Source organism: Theropithecus gelada, chromosome 3 (assembly GCF_003255815.1).
Source record: "Theropithecus gelada isolate Dixy chromosome 3, Tgel_1.0, whole genome shotgun sequence".
NCBI classification, from domain to species: Eukaryota; Metazoa; Chordata; class Mammalia; order Primates; family Cercopithecidae; genus Theropithecus; species Theropithecus gelada.
The window spans coordinates 30,816,251-30,833,274 of NC_037670.1; the positions used below are offsets into that span (position 1 = coordinate 30,816,251).

A 17,024-nucleotide genomic window follows, 5' to 3' on the forward strand; every position below is an offset into this window, starting at 1 on the left:
AGAAAAAGAAAGAAAGAAAGAAAGAAAGAAAGAAAGAAAGAAAGAAAGAAAGAAAGAAAGAAAGAAAGAAAGAAGGAAAGAAAGAAAGAGAAAGAGAGAAAGAAAAGGCAGGCTTGGGTGAGAGCACTTGAATGTGAAGACCCAGAAGGCGACCACAGAGAAAAACAGGAGTTTCAAGAGCGTCAGGAACCACCTCCTGAGGAGGGAACCATGGCCCTCTGCTCTCTCCAAATGCTATGGCAGGAAGAAGTCAACGGCAAGGAGGCCCAGACCAAGCAATGTAAGAAACACCTGGGAGACGTCAGGGACCTCAATTAAGAGTAGTATTGCCATTATGTGGTTTTCCAAGGATGGCTTACAAGGTGGTACCTGGAAAAGGCTGACCAAAAAATACAGGAAAAGCCCCCCACACCGGAAGCTCCAGTCACAGCCAAACTGTGAGCCAGGTTACCACTCAGCCCTCAGAAACGAAGCCTCATACCAAAACCCGGCGTTTTGCTCTACTCTTAAATTTTGCCGTGGCTTGTAACTAGAGAAATTTCTGGGGAGGTGCCCTTCCTTCCTGCCCTGATTTTTTTTATTGTTCATTGTGAGATTCTGCCACCTGGCCCCAACCCAACATCTCAGATGTGGTTGAAATACCTTCTGAATAAGCTTAACTGCCCCTATCCAAAGCCAATCTGAGAACAGAAACATCTTCTTAGAGGATTTTTGTTTTCCTGATGTGCAAATCTAACATCGTTTTGATGAGATTTCCTGATGGGGATGAAATGTCTGCCTACCAAGAGGTCTCAAGTGTTCAAAAGCGCCCAAGGGAATATGTACTTTATAAACAGGCACTAAGATTTCCAGTCAAAACAAATCCAATGAGACTGACTGAAATTAAGACCCTCGAGACCCAATTCCAAGGTGGCCCCCTCTGAATTACGGCATTTCAGATAACGACAGGTGCTGGAGCCCACAGCTCCCGCTAAAAATCATTTGCTAATTTCAGACCTATACTAAGACCTGGTTCCCACTCACAGTGGAGTTAGGGGGACAGATGCATAAACAGTCATTCTACAAATACTTGCAGGATGGCTCTCTTCCCCAGGCAAGACTATAGGTGCTGGGTACTGGGGACCAGAGAAAGACCTGCCCTCTTGGGGTTTGAGTGGGGAAGAAGACAAGCAAGCAACATGCGAACAAATAAACGAGCACAGTCCTTTCAGGGGGTGATCAGTGGAAAAGGAATAAGAAATGCTGAATTGCACCACTTTTGACCACAAGAGGAATTCAATGAAGGGAGAAAGAGAACTCAGAAACAGTTACATGAAGAGGGGACGCCACGCAGGTAGTGACTGCATGTGTGTGAGCTCATGTATCTTTGGCTGGCTGGTTGTGTGGCTGGAGAGATAAAAAGGGCATAAACAAAGAAATGGAAACAAGAATGAACAAGGCACACACAGAGCTATTTGAGCAGCATTTCCCTGTGTGTGTTTAGTGGAACACACCCACCGGGGTAGGAATAGGGGTTAGGCAGATACAAGTAGTATGGCCAAATAATTTGGGGAGTAGTTATGTTGTATAAGTGGATTAAAGGGGCTCAAAATGGAAAGTAGGAAACTGTGGCAGGAAATCAGCAGGTTGCTGTTAAAATCAGAATGGGAATGATGGCACGCAACAGAAAGGGAAAGGCAAAGACGCAGTGGAGACATTTGAAGGGCACGTGCCAGGTGGCAAACTCAGAATGCAGGACCAATGCATTCTGAGTGGTACTGAGGAGGCTGAGGAGGAGAGACAGGTTAGGGGTGCAGGGAAGGAGTATCAGCGCTAGTGATATGTTTGAGAACGTACTATGCAATGCTGCACTTTGAGTATGTTTCAGGTAGAGCTCAACATTCTTGCTTTGAAAAATTACTGGAGATCAGTAAGAGGGAATGCTAAAAGGGTCACAAAATTGTAGAGTTTTGCATACAAAGAGGACTTGGACACATGGCTTTTATGGATGGAAACCTTCTGGCACATCCCACAAAGCTGTTGCTGAGGACCACTGAACAACCTCCAAGACAAGCTGTTCCCAATGCTTCTGAGCCAGCCTGTTCCATCCAGGGCGATTCTATGCAAAAATAAACTTTCCAAGACTAAGCCGACGTCTACATCTTCTGTTCATTGGTTGTGGAACAAGACCAGTTTCTCTTCCATGGTCAGCACTTCACATCTTTGAAAACTAGAACCAGGATCTTCCCACCCTTCTCCGTCTTCCCCAGTCCGGGACCTCAGGCCTTTTGCCTGTGCTTTATTTGACACAGTTGGGAGTCTCCTTAACAACCCAGTCCTCTGCCCTGAATACACACCGGCAGGTTCATGCGGTTAATGAGCTTTAATGCTTCCATGCTACAGAGCAAAGACCTCATATTTCAACAGAGTTGGAGTGAACTGAGTTAAGGGGAAGAAAAAACAAAAAGATTCTGTCCCTGCTAACCACCTCTGAGTGCCTCATCCTACCCTAACATTCATACCTAAAGCTGAAGAGCCTGCTACTTACACAATATCATTTTTTTCTGCAGCAAGTGCTTCATAATGCCTAACTCATGCGGTATTTCTCAAACTGAGGTACACAGACACATCCTCAGGGGTGTGGCAGTTCTAATTTTTATTTTCTTCTTGGCAACAGACTAAAACATTTCACAAAGCATAACCAGGGGCATTGGATGACCATCGTATAACTAAGAACACCCTCCACCGCACACACCCAATTTCAGTGCCTGCTTTGGTATTTCTTTACCAATGAACTATTTTTGCCAAAAAAAAAAAAAAAAAATCACTTTTATTGTCATAGCCTAATGACAAGGAAGCAGAGCTGGACTTAATGTGTCAGTGATGCGTCTATGCTTCTACCAGTGGAAAAGAAAGTCTCCTGGTGACTGGAATAGTGCGTCATTTGTCCTCAGATCAGTGGCAGCAGCACCACCTGAGAACTTGTTGAAAATGCACATTCAGCCAGGCGCAATGGCTCAAACCTGTAATTCCAGCAATTTGGGAGGCTGAGGCGGTCGGCTCTCTCGAGCTCAGGAGTTCGAGATCAGCCTGGGCAACATGGTGAGATCCCATTTCTACAAAAAATACCAAAATTAGCCAGGCATGGTGGCACGCACCTGTAAGTCCCAGCTACTTGTGGGGCTGAGGTGGGAGGATCACTTGAGCACAGGAGGTTGGGGCTGCAGGGAGATGTAAGTGTGCCACTGCACTCCAGCTTAGGTGACAGAGCGAGACCCCGACTCTTAAAAAAAAAAGCAAAAACAAAAAGCAAAGAAAATGCACATTCCTGGGCGCCACTGCACATCTCTGGAATCAGAAACTCTGCGGTGTTTTTGCAAGCCCTCCAGGTGCTTCTGATGCGTACTCAAAAAACTGGAAAGATCCTGGAAGAATGAAAAGTTTTAGGGGAGTTGAGGCATCACAAGATGGGCCTGACAATGTCGAAGAACCTGTGCCCAGCAGTGAGAACTGCACTCATGCTGTGTACAGCCGTTCCCTTCCCACAAAACATTAGCCATTGCATTCATGTTGCTCATTTGAATATTCTGGAGTTCTTTTACTCTCGGTTATATTTAACCTGTAAATGAGTTTTGGTTTTTTCAGTTGTATAGGGCCATAAATAAAAGGAGTTTAATTTGGGGCTCATGTACTTATAAATAACATTTAAAGAAAAATAACTCACGTCAACACACACAGTTATGAAGAATGTTCTTCTTTTAAAAAGACAGTGTATAATACTCAAGTTTGCAGAACACTGCTCTACGACCTTTTCTATTCCCTTTCATCTTTAGGGCGCACCTAGCTTCCTGTCCCAGGTGGGGGTGTCGTATAGTGCAGATGCCTCTAGGAGGTAGGACATCGTGATAATGGGAGGGGAACCACCCTAAAGGGGTTTGGAGAGCCTATGAGGCCAGAGGAGCAACTGTAAAGCCTTTATGAATGTTTCTTTCTTGAAGGAGACCCTGAGCCACCAAACTGCTTGCCTCCTTGTCACCCACTGGCTTCAACAGATGCCAAAAGTCTCCTCAAGTCACTGCATATTACACTGGTCTTTGCCTCTCTCCGTCATCTGGCTGGGACCACAGATAAGATGAACAGATGCTTGTCTTCAAGATGGTGCCAGGGCCATCCAGGTGGCAGGTCTGGCCAGGGTTGAGCAAGTGCTTTTTATAGTAACTTTAATTGATGACTTTACAAACTGATTCCAGAATTCCATTTCTCTTGGAGGAGTTTATCATCGATGGAAAAAAAAAAAAAAGAAGAAGAAGAAGAAGCTGTCACAAATCCTTCAAGAGGACCCACCTCTCTCATCCTAGGGTCTCTCATTCATAAGATGTGCATAATAATAGTACCTACCTTCAGACTGCATGAGGGTCACATCAACTAAGCCACAGAAAGAACTGAATTCTGTACTTGGAAGAAATTAAGCTTGATAAATTGTGATCTATTGTTTCATCAAAAAACCTTTCTTAAAATAAGAGGGAAAAAGCTACAATTTTATTTGTACTGTATTGCCAAATAAGAATGGAAACCTGGCCAGGCGCAGTGGCTCATGCCTGTAATGCCAGCACTTTGGGAGACTGAGGCGGGCGGATCACCGGAGGTCAGGAGTTCGAGACCAGCCTCAACATGGAGAAACCCCATCTCTACTAAAAATACAAAATGAGTTGGGCTTAGTGGCGCACGCCTGTAATCCCAGCTACTCAGAAGGCTGAGGCAGGAGAATCTCTTGAACCCAGGAGGCGGAGGTTGCGGTGAGCAGAGATTGCGTCATTGCCTGGGCAACAAAAGCAAAACTCCATCTCAAAAAAAAAAAAAAGAAAAGAAAACCTACGTGAACAGTCATACAGTCCTAGCTAGGAAATTTCAAAAGGGAAACCAGATTGAGCACCTTAATTCCTTTCCCCCAGAGTTTCCATACACGTTTAATATCTGGATAAAGAGAAGCCTAGTCCCTCTGACATTTCAGAAGTATGTGAGGATACCAAGGGAAAAATGTGGAATGCAGTTTATAAACCTCTGTAATCCCATAGAATTAGTAGGAGTTTCAAAACATGTTCAGAATTTCCTGATGGGTCTTTTGAAATATGGCCCAGGGGCTTTCTGGATTCTCTGTGGCAGACATGGGATTCCCAAGAATCAAAGACAGTCTTAACAAATGAGAGGGATGAGAGACTGGGACAAGAGAGGACAACAATCAAATATGACCGGGGGTTTTTCCAGCAGAATGAAATAAGGGTGAGCTATCGCAGGCTGGAAGAAAACCCAAAGATACTAGGCAGCGTGGAATACTCTGATCTCACAAGAGGAAGACGGCAGACAATGCGGGGGCAGCTGAAAGAAGAGGAAAAGGGCCCTTACTTGTGAAATACAAACGGGGAAGCTTTGGAATTAAGTCAAAAGCCAAATGGCCATCCTGATATTTAGTCTGATACACAAAAAAATATTCCCTGGAGGAAAAGCTGTGGCATCACCTGCCGTCCCAAAGAGGAAAGACATGGAGTCACTGCTCCCTGGAGAAGTCGCTGGCAATTTTAACAAGAGGCAGGGGACAAAGCAACGGACAGAGCCATCCCGGCAGGTGGAGGGAGGGTCTGGTTACTTGTTCTTAAGGGGCATGTGAACAAGAATCTCAGAAACAGCCCAGTTTACACAGAGTGCAGTCAAAAGGACCTTCGGGAGATACACCTTACTTCCGTGTGGCTTTCCAAGAAAGGAATTGCCTTGGAAAAATTAAAACTAACTTGTCACCTGAAAGCAATATCTTTCCATCTTTCAGTATCGACTTTTAATAATACAACTTCCAATTTAAGGTCTTGTAAGTAGACTAGGAATCAATTCATCCATTTGGAAAATCTCAAGTTTCACCACTGTTCCATTAAATGGTCTATGTTTAGCAAGAAATTATTTTCTTGTGGATTTCAAGATGGTTGTTTCTCTTCCTTTCCTTCGTTCCTTTCTTCTATGTTAAATATGCATGCTAGCTACAAAGGAAAAAAAAATCTCATACTTTATAACTGAATAATCTCAGAAGCTAAGGGAAACCTCTCTTAAAAGTCAAAAGCCCTAAGGTTCCCCAAAGGAGTCATAGCTTTCCTCTTCCCACCACCTCCTGCTAGCCTTCATTTTGAGAGGGTCTCAACAGAGAGAAAACATTAATACCATCCTTCCATATTTGACCCCTGCCAGTAGCTGATGATATCTGGTAGTACTTACAAAACACTGAGTCTGAACAGTAGCTGATGATATCTGGTAGTACTTACAAAACACTGAGTCTGAGGCCTAGGACAACTTCTCTCACTCTCCCTCCTGAACACCCAGTTCTATTTGGAGACAGGAGAGTTATTTGGAGACACGGTGCCTCTTGGCCAAGTTGTCTACCCAAAGGTACAGCACTGGAGACAGGGATTTTTTTTTTCCACTAAGTGAAAACAGATTCAATGAGCTAGGAAGGTGGACTGAGTGTGTTGTGCGTGACTCTCCAGGAGGCACCAGGCCCTCATGCAAGTACTTCACCCATCCATCCCAGCGGCCCCCATGAGAGCAGAGGACAGCTTTAGCCCAAAAACGTTGCATTCTCAATCTTCTCAGGATAGAACTCTCCATTTCTGTTTTCCTTACCAGTAGGGATTCACTGAAGGTTGCACGTGAGCATTGTTATATTCTGAAGATAAAGTTAATTTTGAATTCTTTTCAATTAAAAAGTACATCTGCATTAAAGTTGTTTTAAATTAGCATATATGTCACTCAGAGGAAAAGTCAATTCACAGTAATAAAAGTTCAATGCACCAGAATGAATAGTTTTGGTGTTTATGTCTGAAACCTCAAAGTTCATTGGAGATACACACATCAATATATTTTTTATATATATATATATATATATATATATATAAAATGCGGGGTAAGGGTAAAGGAAAGAAGTGAATTACTTTACAGCTATTTTTTATGGTCTTGAAAATAATGACCATTGAAAATAATGGAAAACCCCCAAGAAAGTGCACTATTTCCCATTTCCATTGTTAATTATGGCTTCACTGGAGGAGGGTCCTGGGGGCCCTATTAGTAGGGAAGCGCTTTCTTTCCCAAGGTTTCTTTCAGTGACAGGCTGATTTTCTTCCTAAATCCATCTCAGAAGTTGTGGATAAAGTCCCTGCCATCCATCAGGTCCAAAGCCTCCAGGAGCGGAGTTTGCGCTTTTGGAAGTGAACTCTTCATTCTGTTTTTGTTTCAGAGCCATAAAGAGAGAAGCCATTTTATAATAACAGTGTCTAACCCGGTGAGAAAATCAGTTCCATTTTCACTCTCATTTTAAACAGCCTTCTACATTAAATTCACTTTGGGTTTTCCATCTCCACTTCTGCCAGCAAAGTCATGGGCACCAAACAGAAACCTAACCCGAATCTCAGACACAACACTTCAAAGCAGTAGAAAATTATCTCTTAAAAGGTACTGAAGTTTTATGTTTTTGCCAAAATTAAGAGGAAGAGAAATGAGATGTGTCACACCTATCAGCCTTTTGCATATGCTGCTCCCTCTGCCTGGAACGTTTCCCTGCCCGTTCTCCACCTGGCCAACTCCACTCATCTTTCAGGAACAGATCAAACTTGCCTACAGATGCCTTCCTGACTTAACCCAGCTGTGCAGCCATGTGTACTAGGGCTGCCATAACAAAAAAATCTGTTTTATTTCTCACCAGTTTACTTTTGACCTTTCCTGGCCTTCTTCCCTGACACCTTCCTCTTCCCATGGCTGGTTCCTTCTCATCTTTAGGATCTGGCTTTGAAGTCTTCTCCTCAAGAGGCTACTCCATCTTCTTACCTGAATCTCTCTCACTTCCTCCACAGACGTTACCACACTCAGTTTATAGCGTTTTAAAATACCGGCTGTTTGTCCCTCTAGCATGTAAACTCCACCAGGGGAAGTACAACGTAATAGAAGCAGCAGAGGGTGGTGACTCAGAGGCCTAGAGGCAAACCACATAGGTCAAATCCTGGCTCTGTCACACGCTGGTGTATCATGTGGGCAAGTGGCTGAGGCTCTACATGCCTCAGTTTCCACACCTTTAAATTGGGAGTAACACAGCACTACCTTGAAGGGTTGTTAGGCGGATAGGATGAGTCAATCCACGCTGATCATTACAAAGAGCCTGGCACCCTCCCTCTCTCTTGTTTCCTCTCCCATCATGTGATCTCTGCACACACTGGTCCTCTGCACCTTCCACCATGAGTGGAAGCGGCCTGAGGCCTCACCAGAAGCAGATGCTGCCACCATGCTTCTTGTACAGCCTGCAGAACCATGAGCCAAATATACCTCTTTTCCTTATGAATGACCCAGCCTCAGGTATTGCTTTGCAGCAACAAAAGACAGACTAAGACAGGGGACCTCTTGGTCTTTCAGGCTCCCATAGCCTTTTGTGCTTGTGTGTGTGTGTGTGTGTGTGCGCGTGTGTGTGCACGCGCGCACAAATTCTTCCTCTCATAGCTTCCCATTTAGCATAAATGAGTTATCTAGCTGTTAAGAAAGTGATTATAGACTCACATATTCATATTTATCCACTCAATGCATATTTATCGAGGGAAGACTGTGCCAGACACCTGTGAGAGTTCTTAAGGGTTGGAAGAAATCCATAATGGATTTCCTCCCATATACAACTCTGATCCACTGGTATTAGCTGCTGGGAGGGGCTGTGTTGAGGGGGATTCAGAGGCCTTCTCAGAAGGGAAGTCTATGACTAGCAATGCCCTAGAAGAGAAGGCATCCTCTGCTGCTCCACTCCACTAGCTCTACATGACCCCAGCCCACCTGGGCCCGTCATCAGCGCACCACACACACCCCATATGCAGCCTGCACACCAGACCACACCTGCGAAGTAACTGGGAGCCCAGGCTTCAGCAATGGGCAGCTCCACTACATTCGGGCTCACATGTGCCTCTAGGCAGCACTCATCACTCTCTTCTATCTGTGCAAACTGGGGGCAAGAGATGTGCCTCACAGGACTGTCCTGAGGATCATGGGTGACTAACCAGGGCACCCAGCCTGCTCAGGAGTAGAAGCTGATTCCTGACCTGTTTCACCTCTTCGCTGACAAGCAGGTCCTCTTAGCCAGGGTTCCAGAAGAGTCGGCCCCTTCTGGGAAAGTTCCGGGAATTCTCTCTCTCTCCACATCTTGTTCTGGTCTCTGTTTCTTCTCAATCTCCAACCAGAACATCCTCAGCTCCTCTCGCTTCTAGAGCCTTGAACTGACCCACATTCCTCTGTTTGCTTTCTTGGCCAGCTTCAGCCCTGACCTGCCAGATTCTGTTTCCCTGGATGAAACACCTGCTCCTTCCTCCACTGTCCCTCTTTCCCTTTTCTCTTCCTTCCTCCCTCCCTTCCTCCTTTCCTTTCTCCTTCCTCTTTCCTCCTTCCCACCTTCTTTTTTTCCTCCGTCCCCTCCTCCAGGTTCCACCAGGTGCTGAGGAAATTCTGGGAGCAAGCCAAGCTGTCCCTGCCCCTCCGCTACAGCCCAGAGGGTTCCAGCAGGTGGACAAAGACCTCACGGTGAGGCCCAGGAACACAGAGAGTGGGGGGCTGGAGGGGACATGGGAGGGCCTCAAAGCCAGCTGGCTGGAGACACAGAGGGCTGCCCAGAGGAACCAGCACCCAGCAACTCAAGAGGGAAAAGAAGAGGGTTCCAGGCCAAAGGAACGGTGCATGTAAGGGCTGGTATGTAGCAAGCGCAGGCTGTGTTCAGGGAACAGGAAACAATGCCGGGTTAGCCAGAGAATGGGTGGGGAGAGAAGGGGAGGGGACATGCCTTCAACAAGGCCACAGGGCAAGCAAGGGCCCCCCCACGCACGCCACGTTGGAGAGCTGGGGCTGTATCTTGACACCCTGAAAGGACACTGCTTGGTTCAAATTCCACTCCACCACTTAGCAGCTCTATGACCTTGGGCAATTTTATTTATTTCTCTTATGATGGGTTTCTTCTTCCATAAAATAGGGTAATAGAGAGTAACGATTGCACTGGGTCATTGTGAAACTAAGTGACGTGGTGTCTGGCACACATCAAGCACTAAGCAAGCGTTAGCTTCTCTGCCAACCTGAACAAGGGGGTTACAGTGGATATGAAGAGAGGCAGGGGAATTCCAGAAATACTCCGGATCAACACACCTTTCATGCAAACGAGCCTTTCTCGTCTGTATCTTAATCAGAACCTCACTCTGTCTAGAGCCCATTTCCCTGTGGCAAAGGATTGAATCCTATCCCAGAATCCAAGACTCTGAACTGACCCTGGACCGTCACTGACAGGGGATGGTGGAGGGGGTGACTCACTGGGACCATGGGGGACCCAGGCTCTACCTTTGGTGCAACTGAAGATTCACCTTCAAATACTCATTGTGCTTACCCCTGGTGGCCCTTCCTCTACCAGACCCTGGGAACAAAACGGTGAACCAGACCAACCAATTCCCTCCCCTCGTGCAGAGTCCTTGCTGACTGGGGAGACAGGGGAGGCACGGATTTAAAACCGGAAAAGGACAGGATTTGAGAGGTGCCGAGGAGGAAATTGAAAGGGTAAGGAGAGAGTCTGGGGGACTCTCTGGCAGAGAGCTCAGAGATGATCTCGGCAGTGGCGCCACTGGCTTGAGATGGGGATGCGGGAATGCGCAGGGCATCCAAAGGGCTAGGAAAGGGCATCCCAGGCATCACAAGTGCATGGCCAGGCACGTGGCTCACGCCTGTAATCCCAGCACTTTGGGAGGCCAAGGCAGGTGGATCACCTGAGGTCAGGAGTTCAAGAACAGCCTGGCCAACATGGTGAAACTTCGTCTCTGCTAAAAATACAAAAATTAGCTGGGCATGGGGGCGCATGCCTGTAATCTCAGCTACTTGGGAGGCTGAGGCAGAGGAATCACTTGAACCTGGGAAGGGGAGGTTGCAGTGGGCTGAGATCACACGACTGCACTCTAGTCTGGGCGACAGAGCAAGACTCTGTCTCAAAAAAAAACAACAAGCCCAGAGGTGGGAGAGACAAAAGGGAGGCCGACGTGTCTGAAGAACTGTGAGCAGGGCAGGGGGCAGGAGAGATGGGCGAGCAAGTCCCGCAAGGAGCACGGGCCGGGCAGCAGGATGGAGCTTCACACAGAGGGTGATGGGAAACTAAGGGCCAGAGGAAGGGGCATAAATGAGTCGCAAAGCCAGAATGTGAGCTCTGTGAGGGCAGGACGTGGTTTTCTCCCCTCCTCAGCACCGCACTGAATTTTGCTAAAGGCCATTCTGACAGTTCGTGCAGACCAAAACAGAAGGAACAGAGATGGAAAGCCAGGCCCCAAAGAATCCCTGACAGTGTACTCCTGGGCCTGTCACCTGTGCCTGCCATCCAATACTCAAGCATGATTTCGTGAGAAAGGCACGGTGGAGACAGCAGGAGGAACATTGACGTTCAGAAGCTTGATAACTCACATGGACCAGACATCGATTTTGGGGCCGTATTTCTTCCTGGCGAGCAGTTCAGGTGCGGCGTAGGCAGGGCTGCCACACTGCGTACTGAACGGATCCGAGTAACCCAGGATCCCTGCGCAGTTGCTCAAACCAAAGTCTGCAAAGAGAGGTGAACAAAACAAGCTCCGAATTAGAAAACTGCGGAAATGAAGAGGGAGAAAAAAAAGGAAAAATAAAAAGGGCAGCAGGAAAGGAAACATTCTCTCAGGCTAACACATCATTTAGCACCCTAAAGAAAATCATAGCAGCTGCAAACCATAACGTCTGGATATGAGACTCAAGGCAAAAGAATGTCAGTGGCAGTTCCCTGGCTTAGCTGAGAGCATTTTACATTGGGCCTCACTGTTAAAGCCAGTTAGAGCAAACAGTATGCTGAACTAAAACCTATTTCCATCCAATCTTGTAAATGAGTCATCCAGGAAAAAAAGAGAGAATTCGCTTTCTAGGATGAAGGCAGGAAGAAAGAACAGGCAGAGGGGATTGCAGTTAGCTTCCAAGCCGCCAAGTGGGGAAAAGATGAAGGAAGACTGATTATCTCTGGCTGCCGGTGTCACCCTCAGTGACATGCAATCCAGCCACTTAGAGTTGACTTTTCCAGCTGAATGTTTTCATTTCATGAAAGTCTTTTAAAAATTTCCCCAAAGATGGCCGGGCGCGGTGGCTCAAGCCTGTAATCCCAGCACTTTGGGAGGCCGAGATGGGCGGATCACGAGGTCAGGAGATCGAGATCATCCTGGCTAACACGGTCTCTACTAAAAAATACAAAAAACTAGCCGGGCGAGGTGGCGGGCGCCTGTAGTCCCAGCTACTCGGGAGGCTGAGGCAGGAGAATGGCGTGAACCCAGGAGGCGAGGTTGCAGTGAGCCGAGATTGCGCCACTGCACTCCAGCCTGGGCAACAGAGTGAGACTCTGTCTAAAAAAAAAAAAAAAAAAAAAAAAAAAAAAATTGCCCCAAAGATATGCAGCACATATAGTGACTTGAAGAAGGGGAAAATATACCCAGCAGTTTAGACAACCCTGAATGTTGGCTGGAAAAGTAGCACCAGAAAGATGGCAATGTTGGCCAGGTGCGATGGCTCACGCCTGTAATCCCAGCACTTTGGGAGGCAGAGACGGGCAGATCGCGAGGTCAGGAGATCAAGACCATCCTGGCTAACACGGTGAAACCCTGTCTCTACTAAAAATACAAAAAAAATTAGCCAGGCGTGGTGGCGGGCGCCTGTAATCCCAGCTACTCAGGAGGCTGAGGCAGGAGAATGGTGTGAACCCGGGAGGCGGAGCTTGCAGTGAGCTGAGATCCGGCCACTGCACTCCAGCCTGGGCGGCAGAGACTCCGTCTCAAAAAAAAAAAAAAAAGAAAGATGGCAATGCAAACTAGACTAAGCAACCTCATGGCACCGCTTTGTTCCTGGATAATTAACATACCCAGGAAAAGGGGGGAGAAAGCCCAGTGCATCAGTGACTTTGGGTCTATTATGCCTTCTGCGCCATGTTTACCTTTTGATCTTAAAGATACTGAAACTGACAGGTAATTAGAGAGTTGTTATTCTTATGCCCTCATCTGAATCTTTCCTTAATCTTTGTTGATCTCAGAATTAAGATCACAGTTCATCCTTTGAACTTCAGTGTAAATATTATGGTCCATCCCCCCCAAACAGAAGACTCAGGCTGCAGGGCTCAGGCAGAGACAGGTTTCCAGTCTTGAACAAAACTCTCGCACTTTCTCAATCGGCAGTATTTATGTCTAGTTTCACGAATGTATTTTCACCTCACTCAAACGTGTCTCCACCTGCAGGGCACATGACCATTAGGAACGTTGTAGGAAATCTCAGGGGAGGAGAGATACAGTCCAGTCTGTGCAGTTCAAGATGTCACAGCCAAAATGTTTTTCCAAAGTCACTGCGTTAAGCTTTTCTAAAGAGGATCCCATCTAAGCAGAGCTCAGAAAACTCCTGAAGGCTCTAAATATCACCCAAACTCTTCAGCCCAAACTACAAGAGGGAATGGCAAACAAACCAACCAGGCGTGCTGCATGTTCAAACACTGAACTCTTCTTTTGTTTTTTCACGATTCCATTTTTCTCTCTTAACCTCCCTCCCCTTCGCCTCCTTGACTCCCTTACTCTTCCCTCCCCAACTCTCCCCCTACACCTTTCCCATCGACCCAGCCAGCTTCCATAGGCCCCAAAAACCGTGTCCAAGGTAAGTCCTTCAGGAGTCATGGGTGTGGGAGACTGGGAGGAGATATCAGTTAAAAAGAACCTGAGAAACCCTGTTCTCAGACCCCACCCCTCAGGATCACTGAAGCGGGAAGAAAAGGGCGTGAATATTTTTATAAGAAGAAAAATCTGCCTGGGGCAGTGGCCCATGCCTGTAATCCCATCACTCTGGGAGGCCAAGGTGGGCAGATCACCTGAGGCTATAGTTCGAACCGAGCCTGGGCAACATGGCGAAACCCTGTCTCTACTAAAAATACAAAATTAGCCAGGTGTGGAGGCGCACACCTGTTGTCCCAGCTACTCGGGAGGCTGAGGCAGGAGAATTGCTTGAACCCAGGAGGCAAAAGTTGCAGTGAGCCGAGACTGCGCCACTGCACTCCAGCCTGGGAGACAGAGCGAGGCTCCATCTCAAAAAGAAAGGTGGAGGGAAAAGAAAAATAATATTGTGCTTTAAATTGGAGGGTTGTTTGACTGCTTTCAGTTTGAAAATGAACCTAAAAGAATGTTAATGAACACACAAACCTGTGAGGAGCACCCACTGTGACAGACAGCACCATCAAATAAAGACAATAATAGTTGAGGAGGCCCAGTTTCATCAGAGTCCTAGAAATTGTTATCTCTAAACTTCTGAGATCAAAGCAAAAGACTCCGTTCCTAATCTCTACAGCGTTCCCTTCACAGCAAAGGGCTGCCTCGTTTTGTTCACCTCCTCACCTCTCCAAGACCTGGGGTCCAGAAAGAAGGACTTGTTCTCAAAAGAGGGCAGAGGGAGAGATAAGAGGTCAGATCACCCTCCACCATCCCAGGCAAGTTTGGGAACAGTCTAGCCTTATCTTGAGCACAGTTTCAACAAGATAACTTAGCAGGGCATTTGGGAGGTGGAAGAGATAGAATCTGCATGTTAAGCAACTTATGTTGATCTAGCCGAAAGGGTTTGATTTAAAATATATTTGTAGAGAAACAACCAGTTTGCTTCACATTCATAATTGTAATTATTAAAACTGTACACATCTGCCTATAATTGGAATTGTGGAACTTGAGAGAAGGCCACCTCCCAGCAATGTTACATGGGTCTGTCTCAATTAGGTTTGGTAAATATATCAGCCAACAACCACTCAATTTTCTGAGAGCTACAGGATGAATCTCACAAAACGCCCAAGTGAACCTGCTTTGGAATACTGAAGTGCAAAACTCAGTTCTAAGTTGCCCCTCTTCCCTTTTAAGATTTAACTTACCAAACATCAGACTGCTTTTTTTAAAAGGGAAAAAAAACCCTTCTGATTAAATCAAATCTTACTCCTGGTAATTCTAGTTAATTTGAAACATGGCTTAAGTAGATTTATTTAAACCGAATTCTTTCAAAGAAAGAGAAACTATTAAGAGGCAATCATAATAGCTATAATCACCTTTGAAAAAAAACAAGTAGGTAATGCCTTTGAAGAAAAGAAGGTTCAAAGAGCTTTCAAGTTACAAAAAAGACAGGAGTTGGAAGACCTTTGATCCAAATTGCCCAACCCAGGGGCAAGAAACCTCACAGACACTGGGCCTTCATCTCTCCCTCCATGCCTTCCGGAAATGCGGAAATGCGGTTCTTTCTTAACCAAATGCAGTTCCTACCAGCCCTCAGGGATAGTCTAAAGTCTCTCTTGGGGGAGGTGTGAGGTAGGGTTCCTCAGTTTCCACCGCTCAGGAGAGAACCGGCAACCAAATGGGCACCATTAACAAAGGGAAATCCAATGGTCACTGCCTCCTTTCTAGCAGGTGCGGGCATCCTGCTTTCTGAAGGGGCCGATTTTGTTCCAAAGACCTAAAATGTCTTTGCAGTGCCCATCCAGACATTGCCAGCAGAGAGGCGATGACTCTGTGGGATTTGAGTAAAATGGTTCCTGGCGCCCAAAGAGTGACCGTAACGTGCAGCAAGAGGGGAAGGGGCGGGCTCTCATTTAGGTGTATGATTTCCTCACTTGACTCAGACAGGTCTCCTCTAAGAGGTTCTGTTATTCAACCAATCTGTGAGCCCCTTATAAAAGGATCCACTGATTGCAGCAGTGAAATGACTGGTTTTTCTAGAATCCCCTGAGCAAACGTCCACCCAATAAAAAGGTCTGTGCATTTCACCATCGCTTATTCCACAAGACAGTTCTGTCGATGGTCACCTAGGGCTACCACATAACGAGAAAGCAGAGACACCAAGCACAGAGGAGACAGAGGGGCAAGAGGGAAGGGAAGAAACAGGATGGGCAATGCCTACCTGAGATGTGGAAATTCCGTCTGCACCTTACACGACTCACCAGCCTCAGTCTTTTTGAGACGGAGTCTCGCTCTGTCACATAGCCTGGAGTGCAGTGTCACGATTTTGGCTCATTGCAACCTCTGCCTCCCAGATTCAACCGATTCTCCTGTCTCAGCCACCTGAATAGCTGGGATTACAGGTGTGCACCACCACGCCTGGCTAATTTTTGCATTTTTAGTAGAGACGGGGGTTTCACATGTTAGTCAGGCTGGTCTTGAACTCCTGACCTCGTGCTCCGCCTGCCTCGGCCTCCCAAAGTGGGATTACAGGTGTGAGCCACTGCACCTGGCCTATTCTAACTTTTATTGTCATATAAATACCGCTGTTACAAAGTCTGTTCTCTTACAGTCTCTGGTGCTGTTAGGACAACTTTATCACTGTCACCTCCACATTTTCCAAAGAACAGTTACAGGGAACCTAAAACAAAAAACTCCTTTCCCCCATTCCTTACCGCACACCAGGAGGCCCCTCTGTTTAACCCTCCAGATCTCGGAAATGAGGACCAGAGAGACTTCCTGCAAGCATTTCAACACCAGTGCCTTGTTTTCTGGCTTATGCATTTGGCCCTCAAGACAAGTAAAATGCAACAGTAAAACAATGCAACAAAAAGAAAATCAGCCAGGTGTGGTGGGTCACGCCTGTAATCCCTGCACTTTGGGAGGCCAAGTCGGGCAGATCACCTGAAGTCAGGATCTGCCTAGCCAATATGGTGAAACACCATCTCTACTAAAAATACAAAACTCAGCCAGGTGTGGTGGTGGGCGCCTGTAATGCCAGGTACCCGGGAGGCTGAGACAGGAGAATCCCTTGAACCTGGGAGGCAGAGGCTGCAGTGAGCCGAGATTGCACCACTGCACTGCAGCCTGGGCAACAGAGGGAGACTCCATCAGGAAGGAAGGAAGGAAGGAAGGGAGGAAGGGAGGGAGGGAGGGAGGGAGGGGGGAAGGGAGGGGGGAAGGGAGGGGGGAAGGGAGGGGGGAAGGGAGGGGGGAAGGGAGGGGGAAGGGAGG

At 46.8% G+C, this 17,024-nt stretch overlaps 1 protein-coding gene across 1 annotated transcript in view; it reads right to left on the reverse strand.

Annotated features, from left to right (window-relative positions):
- Window positions 1-17,024, reverse strand: part of HUNK (hormonally up-regulated Neu-associated kinase) — a 127,071-nt gene that overhangs the window by 44,055 nt on the left and 65,992 nt on the right. The window contains exons 4-6 of the mRNA XM_025381038.1: window positions 11,464-11,599; window positions 9,561-9,627; window positions 8,884-8,989 (exon numbers count right to left, since the gene is read on the reverse strand). Of these exons, the coding sequence (XP_025236823.1) occupies window positions 8,884-8,989; window positions 9,561-9,627; window positions 11,464-11,599 (309 nt within the window). The remainder of the gene's footprint in view (window positions 1-8,883; window positions 8,990-9,560; window positions 9,628-11,463; window positions 11,600-17,024) is intronic.